At 45.3% G+C, this 15,212-nt stretch overlaps 1 protein-coding gene across 1 annotated transcript in view; it reads right to left on the reverse strand.

The window, feature by feature from the left end:
* Positions 1–15,212, reverse strand: part of UBR4 (ubiquitin protein ligase E3 component n-recognin 4) — an 84,630-nt gene that overhangs the window by 38,262 nt on the left and 31,156 nt on the right. Inside the window, exons 45-63 of the mRNA XM_074161472.1 lie at positions 14,258–14,429; positions 13,895–14,096; positions 13,469–13,632; positions 13,029–13,245; positions 12,181–12,397; positions 9,590–9,653; positions 8,971–9,105; positions 8,152–8,326; positions 7,806–7,943; positions 7,240–7,361; positions 6,755–6,866; positions 6,032–6,162; positions 5,713–5,890; positions 5,418–5,522; positions 4,769–4,906; positions 3,954–4,122; positions 3,164–3,260; positions 2,646–2,753; positions 1,750–1,866 (exon numbers count right to left, since the gene is read on the reverse strand). Coding sequence (XP_074017573.1) covers positions 1,750–1,866; positions 2,646–2,753; positions 3,164–3,260; positions 3,954–4,122; positions 4,769–4,906; positions 5,418–5,522; positions 5,713–5,890; positions 6,032–6,162; positions 6,755–6,866; positions 7,240–7,361; positions 7,806–7,943; positions 8,152–8,326; positions 8,971–9,105; positions 9,590–9,653; positions 12,181–12,397; positions 13,029–13,245; positions 13,469–13,632; positions 13,895–14,096; positions 14,258–14,429 — 2,761 coding nt within the window. The remainder of the gene's footprint in view (positions 1–1,749; positions 1,867–2,645; positions 2,754–3,163; positions 3,261–3,953; positions 4,123–4,768; positions 4,907–5,417; positions 5,523–5,712; positions 5,891–6,031; positions 6,163–6,754; positions 6,867–7,239; positions 7,362–7,805; positions 7,944–8,151; positions 8,327–8,970; positions 9,106–9,589; positions 9,654–12,180; positions 12,398–13,028; positions 13,246–13,468; positions 13,633–13,894; positions 14,097–14,257; positions 14,430–15,212) is intronic.

Consider the following 15,212-nt stretch of genomic DNA (forward strand, 5'->3'; position numbering starts at 1 on the left):
CAGAGACTCTTTTGAACAAGCGCTTAGTAAAGGAAAACAAATAAAATCTCCTCTTAAGTCTAATCTCCCCTCGACACATGTGCCAGAGGCCACTCTGCTATGGATTAGACGACTAGGGCTTTTTTTTTTTTCCTTCTTTTTTTTTTCCCCTCTCTTTTTTTTTTTTTAAAGTTGGGATTTCTATTTGTTTATCTGGGATTTGGCCAGTCGGGGGTGAATTCTGGTAGAGAAAGAGTCCCTGTTGCAGACGCCGCTCAGAGGCTCTGCTCCACCCAGGTATTGGTCCACCTGCATTCTGCAAGACGATGAGCTTTGATTTCTGCGGGAAGCTCAAGTGAATAACAAAGGCTGGAGAAAAAGCTACTGTAAATAAAACTATTAAAGCAGCCCTGTAAATCCAAACAAACCCCACAGCTCATAAGCTCATTAAAATTTGATGCAGTTCAGACTAAATTTTTTAACCTCTATGCTTTTTTATTAATCTCCTTCCCACCACACATACTGCTTTTTATGCCTTATTACTGTACCTTTTAGCAACAAATATCTAAGGAATCCTCTTAGCGACTTTTACGTTGACACAGCAGCATATTGCTTTCCAATAATCACATTACAAATCCTCTTTAACCCCTTCAGCACCAGTAAGATGCAAGGAAAAAAAACTGCTAGACCATTTTAAATAACATCATTAATGTGCTGCCCTTAGCTCAGTCAGAAACTGCACACAAAACAAGGGGATCCAGTTGTCTTTGCACGTCCGTTCCCTCCATTCTGAGTTTTCAGCAAAGCTCTTTTTCCACAGGAATCAAGTAACGTTACAGGTTCCTCAGAATTTTTTTCCAAAGCACTTTTAACTGTTTTTTAGAGTGGCTGGAAAGCTGCCCAGCAGAAAAGGACCTGGGGGTGTTGGTGGACAGCCGGCTGAACATGAGCCAGCAGTGTGCCCAGGTGGCCAAGAAGGCCAACGGCATCCTGGCCTGTGTCAGGAACAGCGTGGCCAGCAGGAGCCGGGCAGTGATGGTGCCTCTGTACCGGGCACTGGTGAGGCCTCACCTCGAGGGCTGTGTCCAGTTCTGGGCCCCTCACTACAGGAAGGACATGGAGCTGCTGGAGCGTGGCCAGAGGAGAGCCACCAAGCTGGTGAGGGGTCTGGAGAACAAGTCATATGAGGAGAGGCTGAGGGAACTGGGCATGTTTAGTTCGGAGAAGAGGAGGCTGAGGGGGGACCTCATTGCCCTCTACAGCTACCTGAAAGGAGGGTGTAGAGAGGTGGGTGTTGGACTCTTCTCCCAAGGGAATAATGACAGGACCAGAGGAAATGGTCTGAAGTTGCAGCAGGGGAGGTTTAGATTAGATATGAGGAAGAATGACTTTACTGAGAGGGTGGTCAGGCACTGGAACAGCCTGCCCAGGGAGGTGGTGGAGTCACCATCCCTGGAGGTATTTAAGGAACGTGTAGACATGGCACTTCAGGGCATGCTCTAGTGCCTGGGATTGTTTGTTTGTGTCTGTTTGTGGGTGGGTGTGGTGTGGGGTTGTGAGTGTTTGTTTTGTCTGTTTTTTGTTTTGGTTTTGGGTGTTTTTTGTTTGTTTGTTGTTTTTTTTTGTGGTTGGACTCAATCTCAAAGGTCCCTTCCAACCAAGAAGACTCTGTGATTTTGTGATTTCAGTTCACAGGATGAACAAAAGCCCCCCCCCCCCCCCCCCCACTGACATCATCCCCCCCCGGACAGAGCAATTTGAAGAACGTACCTCACAAATGGAAGATTTGGATCCTGACTTAGTTCTGGACATGAACACACTGAGCAGCCTCATCACCACCAAGTGCACTTCATTCACAGGAGAGCGTTCATTTTTCTTAGACACATCCTGCAAGGAGAGAGCTTGCTTGGTTACTTCCAGAGCATCTTGGTCCCAAGCATCTAAATTTCAGTACCCTGATCCTCATGAAGCATTTCTCATTTAAGCTCAAGCAGTAATACTGAAAAGGCAGCAAAAATTCCTCAACATAAGGGTAGAGAGTGGCCTGGGTGCCAGAGAACAGCATTACACAAATGAAAAAGTATATATGTCAATTATACATCACTGATCACGCCTGGTTTAAAAGTTTAATTCAAGTGAAACTAATTTTCACGCTCATTTGCGGATGCCAGAACCAGGAAACAGTGAGAGTTACACTCGTGTCATTTTCTACCTTCACGGAATCACGGAATTGTTGGAGTTGGAAGGGACCTCTAGGGATCATCTACTCCAACTCCCCTGCCAAAGCAGGGTTGCCGAGAGCACATCACTCAGGGCTGCATCCAGGTGGGTCCTGAAGATCTCCAGAGAAGGGGACTCCACACCCTCCCTGGGCAGCCTGTTCCAGGGCTCTGGCACCCTCACCGGAAAGAAGTTTTTCCTCATATTTGAATGGAACTTCCCATGTTCCAGCTTGTGCCCGTTGCCCCTCGTCCTATTGCTGGGAATCACTGAAAAGAGTCGGGCTCGGTCCTATCTTCTGTGAGGTGAGCCAAGAGAAATAAACTCCCTGCACGCATCCATCCAGCAATGGGTTTCTCTGACTCCTACACATTTAAATCCTCCCTGGGAAGAAGCCCTGTCTAGAAGGAGCAAACCAAAGAGCGTGTGCTCATGCCACAGCTCACCTTTTTGTCCATGCACAGCTCTGCGATCAGTTGGGACAGAAGGTTATCTAAAGCTCCCTTGTCTTTCTCGTCATCTCCATCTAGGTCTGTTGTGAGCATCAGAATAACCTGGGAATAGAAGTCAGAAAATTAAGAGAAGGCCAGTTCCATGTTTTTAAGATAAATACAGATTATCTTTCACAAAACCCCCACAGATTTTACCTTGATTAATTTACCTTATTTGCCAAATTCTGCCTGCACTATCACACCCTGATAGGAACATTCAATATAAACCCAAAAACCCCTCCAAAATACAAGGATTTTAGCCCTAAGTCTCATCAGCCAACTAATGCTGCACTGAGAAAGGGACACATGGAGCAAAAATGCTGTGCAAAGGATCAAAAGCTTCAGAGCTGGACTCACACACTGTGACTGGGCAGGAAAGAGAAAGGGAAAAGCATGTGCAAACAGAAACCCGGCAGCAGCAGGAGCGATTAACTGTTTTGTTAAGGCTTAACTCCTGAGCCCTGCTCAGTTACCTGCATATAAGGAATGGCCCGGACTCCTCCAACGTTCCTCAGCTGAGGTAAGTTTTGCAGCAGCCTCTCCAGCAACATCAGCCGGACCATGTGCAGCCTGGAAAGACAGAAGCCAGGAATCAGTAACGAAGGACTTCACACAAGAAATGTCAGACCCAGCAGGATTATCAACAGAGCGCTGCAATTTAGCACATAAATGCAGAGCAGGAAGAAATCCTAAGGTCACCAAATCAGCACAGACAGGAATGGACTCCCTCAAACTTTATAGTCAACCAATGTCAAAGATGCAGAGCAACTCTGATAACGGACGTAGATCTTCACTTCAGAACTACACCGCCTGCCACGACTGCTTGCAGAATTCAGCTGTCTAGGAACAGATCCTATAAATCTGTTCCAAACCGCACTGTAAAGATGACTGAGCATCTGTTCCTGTAGAATGAAAAGCTGCCAATCTTTCCCAAAGTGCTTAGCGCTCCTGCAAATGCTTTTTTCCTGACACTGAATTTCACAAGCTCCCAAGCTGTAGATGTTAGCGATTCCTCTGTTTAACAGACTCGTGCAGGATTTTTTCATCACTTTGTATGGGCAGCAGTTTTGTGGGCCCCACATCAGGTGTGTGTAACATCTCACATGGTGAATGCACAGAGGGAGGAGGCATTTTCCAATGCTGTTGTTTGCTCCGTTTTATGTTTCTGACTGATTTTTCTATCCAGTAGAGTCACAAATCATATAAACACTGACGCTGCAGACCAGACGTGCTATTCTGGAAGAGGAAAGCAAAGCCCCTTGCCTGTTGCTGGTGTGGACGTCTCCCTCCGCCTCCCCTTCCCCTTCCGAACCATCTCCCTCCTGCTGGCCCGTGGTGGTGCTGATGGCGCCAGTGCTTGAGCTGACGCTGCCTGGTCCAGCAGGGTGGCCCTCAGCTGTTGTGTCCCCATAAGCACTACTACGGCCAGACACTGAAAAAGGGAAAAGGAAAAAGGGAAAGACAAGGTCAGCACAATTGAACATGCTTCTTGCCTGCTTCACAGCAACCGACGCAGCTGAACTACCCTTTGGAATTCTGGTTCTAAGGAGTGGGTGTCTTTGGTTACCTTCATAAAGCTCTAAGAGTCATTTCTACAGATGCTACTTAACACCCCCAGCATTCTTTTGTTTGCCAGCCTCATCTTTGTGGCCCAAATTGAATTGGTTCCACAGCAGTAATTTAAATAGAGTCAGAAGACGCATGTTATATACAGGATTGGCAGCGCAGACAACTTTTTTTATAAAGGTCTGTGATCAGTTCTACCTGCTATCAGTCCCAAGCTGAAAAGAGAGAAATTAATTCTATCTCATCCAAACCTATCCAGCAGTACAGTGAATTCTTTCAGTCTTGCCGTAGGCTATTGCATTCTGTTATTACAGGCCAGTAAAAACTACTGCAGATTCCACACTTCTAGAAAACCACAAAAAGTGAGCAAATAATGAGTCCGTACGGCACTTTGGCAGCAACCATACAATAATGCATGGCATCATCTGTTTGGAAGCCCCTTCTAACTCTGCTAAAGTGCTATTACAGTAGAAAACAGATGTACAGCCACTGGGGCAGCAAGAGATACTCACCACTGTGCTCACCAGCCACGGAGTCCACCGCGCTGCCGCCGCTCTCAGAGCCCACACTCCCACCATGGTCTGCAGGTGACGTCCGGAGAGTCGAGCCGTCTGTTGCGGCTGTGCTGCCTTCATCATCGGACGCTGGAGCTAAGAGAATAAAGAGAGCTGTTACAAGTAAAAACACTGCCTTGATATAACTTCAAAAGACGCACATGCTACAAAAGAAAAGACACAAATATTTGTCTTTGGTTCTTACGTCAATTTTCAACTACAAATCAAAAGGGAACTTAGAAGTGTCCATGAGTACATTTACACCTGCTAAAAGCAGCGGAGGGGAGATAACCCTGAGAAGAAAAACCTTCTCATCAAATAGACAATCATGCAAGTTACTTGAAGAACAACATCTGGTTGTTTATACATGCAAAGGAAATACAGTATATGGTTTATTTTATCTGCTTATTTTAAGGAGAGGAAATGCCTTCCTCAGAAACATACACTGAAAGTCCATCAGAGCAGGAAAAGGCCATAAATACACTATCAAAAATACATGAAGCCAATAGTTATAATTAGTTCTTCAAAACCATATTTAACAATGAAATTTTAAGTCATTATTTAGGTCAAAAGCAAAAAAGCTTGATTCCTCGCAGTGAACAGTTACCTGATGCTGTTGTATCTGAGAGCGTTCCGGCATCAAGAGAAGAAGAGCTGGGTGCTTGGCCAGACAGTCCCAAGCTCTGAAGTCCGAGTGCGCTACTGCTGCTCCCTGCAAGAAGATGACAAATGATGAGTATCTTTCTATGAGAATGATGTTAAGTCTGGCCTTTTCTATACATTTCATAGTTCTGTTATCTTTGCTTTGTTGGTGGTGACACCAACAGCGTCTGCTTTGTTTCTTTCCCACTTGCCTCATATTCTATTTACCTTTTTGACTGCCAATAATGCCCACATCTTACCTTGCTGATCTTGTTGGAGGCTCAGGGCAATAGCCAATTCCACCATTGTTTCATCATCCGCATCTGGAGGAATATCCAGCATAGGAGGGAATCCCTCTGCTCCAGCCAGGAGAGCCTCCAGGGGAGAAGGGTTCCCATTATTCACATTTTCGGAAGTCTCCAGAACCATAGATTCAGACTATGGAGAGGAAACACAGTGAGAGTTTTCACCAAACCACCCCCAGCTAATGGAGCCCTACGAACTGATTCATCCTAACTAAATTGAACTCAAGTATGTAACATACTTGAGAGGCTCTGAAGAGAAGCACTCTGGACTTACCACCATCTCAAAGTCCCCGTGGTCAACTTCGCTTTGCTCCTGGCTTTCTTGTCGGATATGCTCCCCGTTTGCTATCCCAGAGCTCTGCAGCTTGTCTTCTGCATCATCGTCATCATCATCATCTTTATCCCCTGAGTTACAAAGGATTAATTCACAAATGTGGTACTTCCTCACATCATAGTTGGACTAGATGATCTTAAAGGTCCCTTCCAACCTAGACAATGCTATGACTCTATGATCATCATGAACAAGGTAATTAACGCCGGAGGAAAAACTAGGCTGTCCTCAGTTTACCTCCAGTCACTAAGAGATTCCATGACAACTACAATTCATGTCAATGCTACAAAAGTATTTCTTGGATGGAGATCCGATACCCTAATTTTGGTCTACACACATCTTTACGATTGATTTATAAGGACTTGAAAATATGCACAGAAATACTAGGACACCGTGGATTGTTACCCCCTAAGAGAGAATAGTCAGATTTCCCTAATACTGAAATGGGAATATCTCAGAGACATCTCCTATGTGAATCCAAGAACATCAAAGAAGAGTGGAATGTTTGGAAAAAAAAAATTAAGGTTTTTAGGGGGAAAGAGAGAGAAAAGAAAGGAGAAAGACTGGGTTTTGTCCCATTTAAAAGACTACTTTATTTTCTTGTCTTTTCTGACAAATAAAGTAGGTCATGCTCACTGAAAGGCACAGATGAATGGATCTGCATACCCATAGGAGTATTGCTCCGAGGGGAGGATGGCAAGGTGACGTGTCTCCGCTTGTTCCTCGGTCTCAGCACTCTGATCAAAGCTTGTTTGCAAGAAAAGCTCACTGCAGGATCCTAGAGGGTTAACAGTTAATCATTAAACTTCTTAAGCTTTAAGTGCTTATTCACAGCACTTGGAAAGATAGCTAAAAATACACTTATAACTCTCTGTTGGTCATGATTCATACAAAACATATGTCGCTGCCCAACTTCCAAACTCCCTGCTTCCCCCAGCAATAAAGCAGTATTTAGCATTCCACATGCAGGGCATCACAAAATACTGAAATACAAGGAGAGAAATTTCTCCTTCATTTACTTCTGGCTCTATGGTTTTGGCTGCATGCCTCTAATTTGTATCTGTACTATGTATTATCATTTTCCCTGTATTTAATTCTGCTCGTATTACCAGTGTTATAAGGCTGAGGCAGAGCAGAGCGAGATTACATACCGGGCAAAGTAACATCTGCATGTAGATCTTGGATGCTGTATGGATACAGTCCAGTTCACACGTGCAGTATCCATGGATAATATCCACCAAAGCATTCACTGTGGCTTCAACATGAGTGAGCCCTAAGGCGAAATAAAAGCAGGACTGTAAGCAATTATCTTTCCGTTTCAGCACATCGAGTAAGACACCGCAGGAAGCATCTTTTGTTTGTAGACTTCAAGGCACGATGTTCGCACCACAAATATATTGAAGTTTCAATCCAAAATGAGCTTACGCACCAGTCCTGTCTATCTAATGGAATACTGTGCAGGCCATACGCCAGCACCGCTGAATACCCTCTCACACCACCCATGAAGTCAAACGTGAATAAATCAGTCCATTTTTACCAGCACAATACAGAGACTTCTGAACAAAAGCACTACAGCAGATACACCTTAAAAAGCATTCATTGCGTCATTAACACCTTAAGCCTAGTTTGGAACAAGTAATTTTCTTTGTTTACAAGCTTAAAATAGGCTCCTTCAAAACACCCAAGCTTTACAATAGCAAAAGAGGAGCTAGCACACCTGGCAGGCAGGCAGGGGCCAGGAAGGCATTTTTGGGTTTTGATGCGTGTAGCTTCCAGAAGTGGTTGACCAGCTGGGTAATAAAAGTGCAGCCTTCTCCTTCAGCGTGTTTCTGGGCCTCCTGCCCTTCTTCATTCTCTGTACGGATTAAAAACCACTTGTCAGATACGTGCAGGGGAAAACATTAAAAGCCAGGTAACACCATATTTACTTGAAATGGCTTTTGTTAGAGGCTCTGGTGTCTTCATTACAAGAACTATCACATGCCTAACAATGTGTCAAATAAAGTCCCTGTCATGTTCGGTTATCACAAGAGAAATTTGAAGAAAAATCCAGACTTCTCTACCTGTTTCCAACTGTGGCAGCTTTGATTCCGTATAATGGACCAGATTGTTGGGTCTCATAATAGCAATGGATCGAGCAGTGATGACCAGCCTCTGAAACACTTCGGGATCAAGGTCCTTTCCTTCTTTGGTTGAGGAGCTCAAATACTGAATGGCTTTACTTAACAATGCTTGATCCTGTAAAGTGAAAGATAACGTAGGCAAAGAACAACAACAGACAGCAGCACAACAAGGCAACTGAAATACAACCGCAGGACAGATCCTGGGGAAATCTGGTACTCGCTGCTTTAACTCTTGGCCAGTATCATCTAAGAAGGAAAACTAATATTAAAAAGTCATCCTGTCACAGAAGAAATCTGGCTCAAGAATGGATTTTCACATTTTCTTCCCCTCAGGCTTAAATGTGGACAGAAAGACCAGTGTCTTCAAGTGGTTAGCAAAGACTATCTGCATGCATCTGTGCATTAGCACACAGTCTAACCACAACTTACCCTCGCATTTTCCTATTAGCCTAAGCCAGACACCTGTGGAAGCGGAAACCAGAGCTACGCAGTTTGCAAACAAACTTCATGTGTAGAGAAATCAGAGATCCTGATTTCTCTACATTAACTGACATTATTTCCCATCAAAATCTTCAAAAAGCATTTGAAGTAGTGAAGTTCTGCTGAAACACAAAAGCCAGAAAGGCAGGCAGCAGGAGCTGAAGGGAAATTAGGCAGCAGTTTTATGCTGCACGGAGAGAGGGCTTTCTAGGGGCATGCTGCACCTCAATCACAAACTGGGAAGTGACAGGAGACATGGAAATCCTTGCACCAGGTTACCTTGTGGTTATGGTACGCCGAGCGGCTGGTGTGCAAGCTGGCCAAGAGGCTCTTGGTTTGCTGCTGGACGCTGGAAGGAGCTGGCATGGACAGCAGCATAGTAGCCAGTTCCTGAGCTGCCACCTTATTCTTCTCCTGCTCCCAGGAACAGAAAAAAAGAACACTCTTCAATATGTTTACCATTAAGGGGATGCACGAGTCTGATTTCTCAGCATACCTGCAGCTCCCTCCCCTCTTTCCACTGTGTGCGCAAGTTTCTGCCTTCCTTCCATACAGTTTTGACAGCCTCCTCCATTTCTTATTTGACATTTAAGGAACATTGCACATGTCTACACAAGAAAAGTCCTTTTGAGATTTATGGGCTTCTACCCTGCTGTTTTTGTAAATGAGGTCAGTCTCCAGCACAAAAATCCCACCAGCGATAAATGCAAATGCCGATTGTCATTCTAAACTAGTTTCAAATGCTTTTCGCTAAGTCAACTTTCAGATCAGCGCTCTGAGCAAAACGGATGCGGCTCTCTGCCGTATCAGGCCCCCAGGGCTGCAGGAGGTGCTGCTGATCTTGCCCCTCCCTCCCCCATCTCTGAAAGCTCAAGAATGTATTCAGAAAGTTACTTGCCTTCTCGTTGACTGGTCCTACAGCAAAGCAGCTTTCCAGCGCTTCTAAAGAACTCACTACTAGCCTGAAGGGAGAAAGGAAAGCAGGCTTGAGTACAGCAACCCTTCTCTCTCCTTAGCACTTTGCTTTATGCGGGCTACAGTCATGAGTAGCTCAGAGACAGCTAACGAATGCCAAGTACAAAATCAAAGCATGATAAAACCTGCCACAGGCACCATGCATATCATTTCATTGTGTTACAGACCAGAGTTAAACCTGGCTCACGCTCACAGACAAACTTAGGACTGCTTTAATAATCCACAGCTGAAAGACAGGGGCTTTTCTCTACCAAAGAGGATAAAACATTTCCTTGCGCAGCCTGCAGCAGGGATAACTTGGATTGTCTTGACAGTACCAATTCACCATGGCCCACAGACGTACATATGACTGCAGATCAAGGCTTGGTATGACACATGGGAAAAAGCGTAACCGACTTTTCTAAGGGAGCAAGATTCTACTCGCTTGCTATTTTCACACAGGTTGCTCTTTCCAATTTGGAGTTTCAGCGCAAAATATTCCAGAGGAAAACAAACTTGGAGCAACTGGGTAGGACCCAAGTGAGAGACGCTGAGGTCCAAACTTTTGAGAGCGGTAAGGCAGGCCAGTAAAATACTTGCCCCAAGGGAAAACCTTATTTACGACTTGCGGCAAAGTGCTGAATCTCCCTTCCAGCACCACTTCATGCCTCGCGGGAGAACTACCTGAAATGCCATCTGACACGCCAGAAGGAGCAGTGCAAGAATACGGGAAAAAGGAGGGAAGAGATAGCATTAAGGGGAGAAACAACAGCGTAGGATTGGATACGAGGTAGAAGAAACAACAATTGTCTGGTCTGGTGGTGATAAATTAACACGACATTCCCCTACCCGCAGCCACCCTCCATAAAGCCAGGGAGGGAATATAAGTGGGATAAAAAGACGCAAGGAGGGAACAAAGCGAGGAGTCTGTCAAACAAGCAACGGTTACGCTGTATACAGCAAAAATCTGCAAACCACCTCATCTTTACATTTCGCTAAATCATCTGCCATGCAATGACCAGAATGTAAAGAAGCAAATGGCACTTGGAAAACAAACAAAAAAAAACAGTCAACAAAAGCCACATCATGTGTTCTGTCTCTCTGACACACACTCATTCGTGCAGAGAAAAGGATGGCATACTAACCGGTCCAGGGTGGTTAGGGACTCAGTTTCAGAACTTTGGGGGAGCAAAGAAAAAGGAAAAAAAAAAAAATAAAAATGTGTAAAGCTCACAGAAAATCTCCCTAGAACACATTCTAAGCAAAAAGGCAAATTAAATGGGGAAATCAGGAAGCTGGGAGAGCGCTATATACAGTAAATCTAAGCAGGGTTCTGTCTATCTGGGCAGCAGACACTTGCCTAATAGCAACACAAATAGAGGAGACCCAGGCCACCTAGGCACACAGAAGCCAAGCACATTGCTTGAAGCACCACTGAAGGTGAAATTTGAAGAACAGACACCAAACTTCCACTAGGAAAGCTGCCTCCTCCCTGCCATTAGTTGTTCCTACTCAAGAGGCCCTTTATAAGGTAACCACGCTGCATTCTGTAACACGCACGTAAAAATAAAAAGAGTATTTTTTCGGATTCTGAGTTTTTAAAATATAATCCCACTGCTTTGGAAAACCAGAAAGCTTGTCTGTGTGGAGAGGGACATCTTGTGGAGATGTTACAGCAGACAAGGGAAGAAAAGAGAAATTAAGCACAGGAAAAAATCCCATGAACTATTAGACAAAATATTAAAGGATGGCCAAAGAGGTCTTTCAACCGGACATAAAGGTCACTTCAAGCCCTGAGCCTTTACCTGAGAACTTCAGAGGACAAAATTAACCACCATTTACTCACAGTCAAGCAGCGCATCCCTTAAAACACTCATTTTTCAGCAGTGGTAGTTCCTCTCTGATCTGTTTCCCTCCTGTCCCTGCCAGTTTGCCAGGCTTTCTACAACCCTTACGGCACAGACTGTGTGAGCTCAGAGAAAGAACACGGGTGGATATAAAAAAAAAAAAAGAGTTTATTTTTTCCGCTAAACACATGCCCAGCTCATCCTTGTGGTTTGACTTGATATTGGGGAGTGGGAAACACAAGGAGACCTAACACTTTCTCCACCACAGCAGTTAAACCTGAGACATATGGGCTACAAGATGGTGGGAACCACCAGGTCACAAAGTCCTCCTCAAAACTGAACTGAACTTCAGAGTGAGCTCTAGAGAATGAAAAAGGGCCAGGCTTGAGATGAGAAAATGTACCAAGGCAGCAGAAATCTCTTTTAGCTCTTCAAGACTGCTGTAACAAACGAACTTAGCAACATGAAGCGTGCACACAGATCTATCCATCTACTCCACCAGATAAATCAAGAGCGGGCACAAAGCCCTGCTTAGAAGACAATCACTGACTTTTCAGTTGCTGTTTTGTATGGCAATGAGAACAACTTAAGTTCTCCTGCTTCAGAAAGGCACACAAGGGTACCTAGAGGTCCCTCTAGAGCAACTACCCATTTTAAACAAGAAATAAAAGAAAGACTGCAGAGATACCTCTCCAGGACAGTCCCACTGGCAGCAGCAGGGGCAGCCGACTCCGTGTCTCCAGTGCCGTTCCCTTGATTCAGGTTTGGGGGACAAACATTGCTCACTGACGCAGATGGGAAATCCTCGGGGGGCTCATCAGGCCATCCGAACTGTTCTTTGGTTTTGCCATAAATTTTTATGGAATCCATCATTGTGACTCCAGCAGGATCCACAGAAGCCCCAACTGCAGTGATGAGAAAAATCTCTTAAGAATCACAGAATCACAGAATGATATGGGGTTGGAAGGGACCTCTGGAGATCACCCAGTCCAACCCCCTGCCAGAGCAGGGTCACCCAGAGCAGGTCCCACAGGAACGTGTCCAGGCGGGGTCTGAATGTCTCCAGAGAAGGAGACTCCACCACCTCTCTGGGCAGCCTCTGCCAGGGCTCTGCCATCCTCACAGGAAAGAAGTTCCTCCTTGTGTTTAGATGGAACTTTCTAAGTTCAAGTTTGTGCCTGTTAACAGTTTCTTTCGAATACAAACACGCACAGCCTTGTACAGTCAGGATAGCAATTATTCTGTGTCGTTAATATACACCCACTCTGACAGCTACATCTCCTTTTCAAGGCCACTTCTCTAGTGCCTCAACACAAAATTCTTGAGCTGAGCTACAGCACATTCATCCACTGCAGCAAGAAACTGGGTCATAAAGAAAAAGTTATAAAATGTGCAGGATCTGCCCCTCGAATCGTTTCTGTGGTGAGTTCAAACAGCTTGTGGAAACCGTCCCCGCTATGAGGTGAAGCACAGTAGCTTCAACCCACCCAAGCAAAATCAACAGGTAATCAAAGCAAATAATTAACAAAGACTTACTGAAGATGGTTAGTTTCTTGTCGGCCTGCAAGGCTTCCTCGCGAGTGAAAGGGAAGTCAAACCAACGAGCCCTGGTCATGTTCAGCTGCATGGTGCGGCCAAAGATCTCCAAGTAGGAGGGTGCCCGCTCTATGGCTTGTGTGCCAATCTGGATGCGCATGCCAGTCATCACCATGGTGCTGTTGTTGTTCGTCACTTCAATGGTGAAACCCCCAGGCTGCAGAAAACACATCGCACCTCAGAAAGGTGAAGCCAGAAATTCACTGCTGAGCTAAGAATCTGAAGTCTGCACGCAGGTGCCTCCACTGTTTATCTAACAGCATCACAGGGTTTGGACAGGGTCATTTGAACAATGCAGACTTCTAAGACAAGACATGCTATGAATCCGGACAATAATGTCACCTAGAAACCCAAGAGAATCCCCAAATCGCCCCATTTACCTTTGTGTTGGCCACATACATGCCAGTGGAATTGAGTCGGTGCTTTATCTGCTGAGCATTGTAAACCTGCAGCAGGTCATTGCCTCCAAACTCCACGTCTGTGAGCTGCTGGTTGTGTTCAAAGAAATCGATGGGGAAGTTCACTTGGCTGGAGGTGCGAGTTGCTAAAAGGGAAGAGAGATGGTTAAAACACATTCTAAACAGGCAAAGGTATGGTAAAGAAGCTGCAGAATGAGCTTGCCTCCCTTAGAAATGCCCATGCGAGACAGATAGCTCTATATTTTTATATACATCTACGGAAATATTTTACCCCGACTTAGCCCCGAGGTTAACTGGTAATTGTCAGAATTGAAGGTCTTAAGGCTCTATATGACACTGATCAACCTTTGCGTCTACATTTGCCACATACAATGAGAAATCCCTTACTAATAGCAGCCGCCTTGCGCTTGCGAACTGGCTTCATGATGCTGATGACGCTGCTGGGCTGGAGAGAGGGCTGGAGCCAGTAGGAGGTGTTCTCTACGTTGGCCATGTAGATCCTCAGGCTGCCGTCTTCGCACAGGAGGATCATGGTGGTCCTCTGCTGCTCGTTGCAGGCTGTGTGACGGATGGCCACCATGTCCTGAATCTGCAAAGGCAAGTAATGCAGGTCAAGGAAAGGACCTGGCAAATGCTGCTTGAAGAAACAAACTCTTCGCGTTAGAAAAGCTGCAAAGACTCAAGATCTTGTTGATGGAACAACAAGAAACCACGTTTTAAGGGCCAAAAATACAGGGAACTATGACTAACCTTTGCTTTGGCTGGTAAGGTTTTAATCTCCTGGATGAGAAAGGTGTCTGGCTTCACCATCACCACCAGTGGGACCCCTGTGGTTTGCTGAACACAACACACCAAGCCAGGGTGGTTCATCACCTCAGACCACTGACACAGCGCCGGTGAAGTCTTACTCCCACCATTTGAACTGCAAGAGATGAAAGATAGATTGACTTTAATTTAAGAAGCAAAACAAGTGAAAACTCACAAAATTCATAACCGTTCAAATCAGCTAAAGCTTCATCCTCAGTAGGAATTCAAAGAACTCCAGGAATATCGGTGCCCAGCTTATAAGTGAGAAACCAGAGACAGTCACCTGAGTGGGCAGAAGGCACAAGCATCCCAATTCACAGCCCTGATCTCTACCGTGAAAACTTGAGGAAAGACACTTAGTAACATTTTATGCCCAAAACCAAGGGAGTAATTTTAAAATGGCTTTCAGGCATCTTTTTATCCAAACAATTCCATGTTTCAACACACCCAGGAGCACTAAGCAAAGGCCAATGCTGGAGAATCTGTGTGACTCTGCTTACTTAAAAAAAAAGCAAAAAAAACCAAACCAACAAAGCTGCAAAAAGACTAAGCCAAACTCAACTAGGGTGAGGGACCTCTTGGAACGTGACCCTTCGACAGAGCCTACCCAGGACAGTGGCTTTGTGTCAGGCCACTGAAGAGACTGTGGCCTAAACGCCCAGCTCTGCTTGTCAGAACAGATGACAGAACAGCTTTTTTCTTGCCACATTCATAGCATAAGAGATTGGTTTCCCTCAAGGGAGCCTGAAAATAAGCCTTAATATGCACAATACAGAAGGTCCACTGCAGGACTGGTGCCGAAAGGAAACAAAGGCTTCCTGCTCTGCAGTTTCCACGAGGGTGGGTAATCCCATCGGTTCCAGCTGCTGCACCAGTAGCAGCTCCGCACCGTGCAGCA

This window comes from Numenius arquata, chromosome 20 (assembly GCF_964106895.1).
Source record: "Numenius arquata chromosome 20, bNumArq3.hap1.1, whole genome shotgun sequence".
NCBI classification, from domain to species: Eukaryota; Metazoa; Chordata; class Aves; order Charadriiformes; family Scolopacidae; genus Numenius; species Numenius arquata.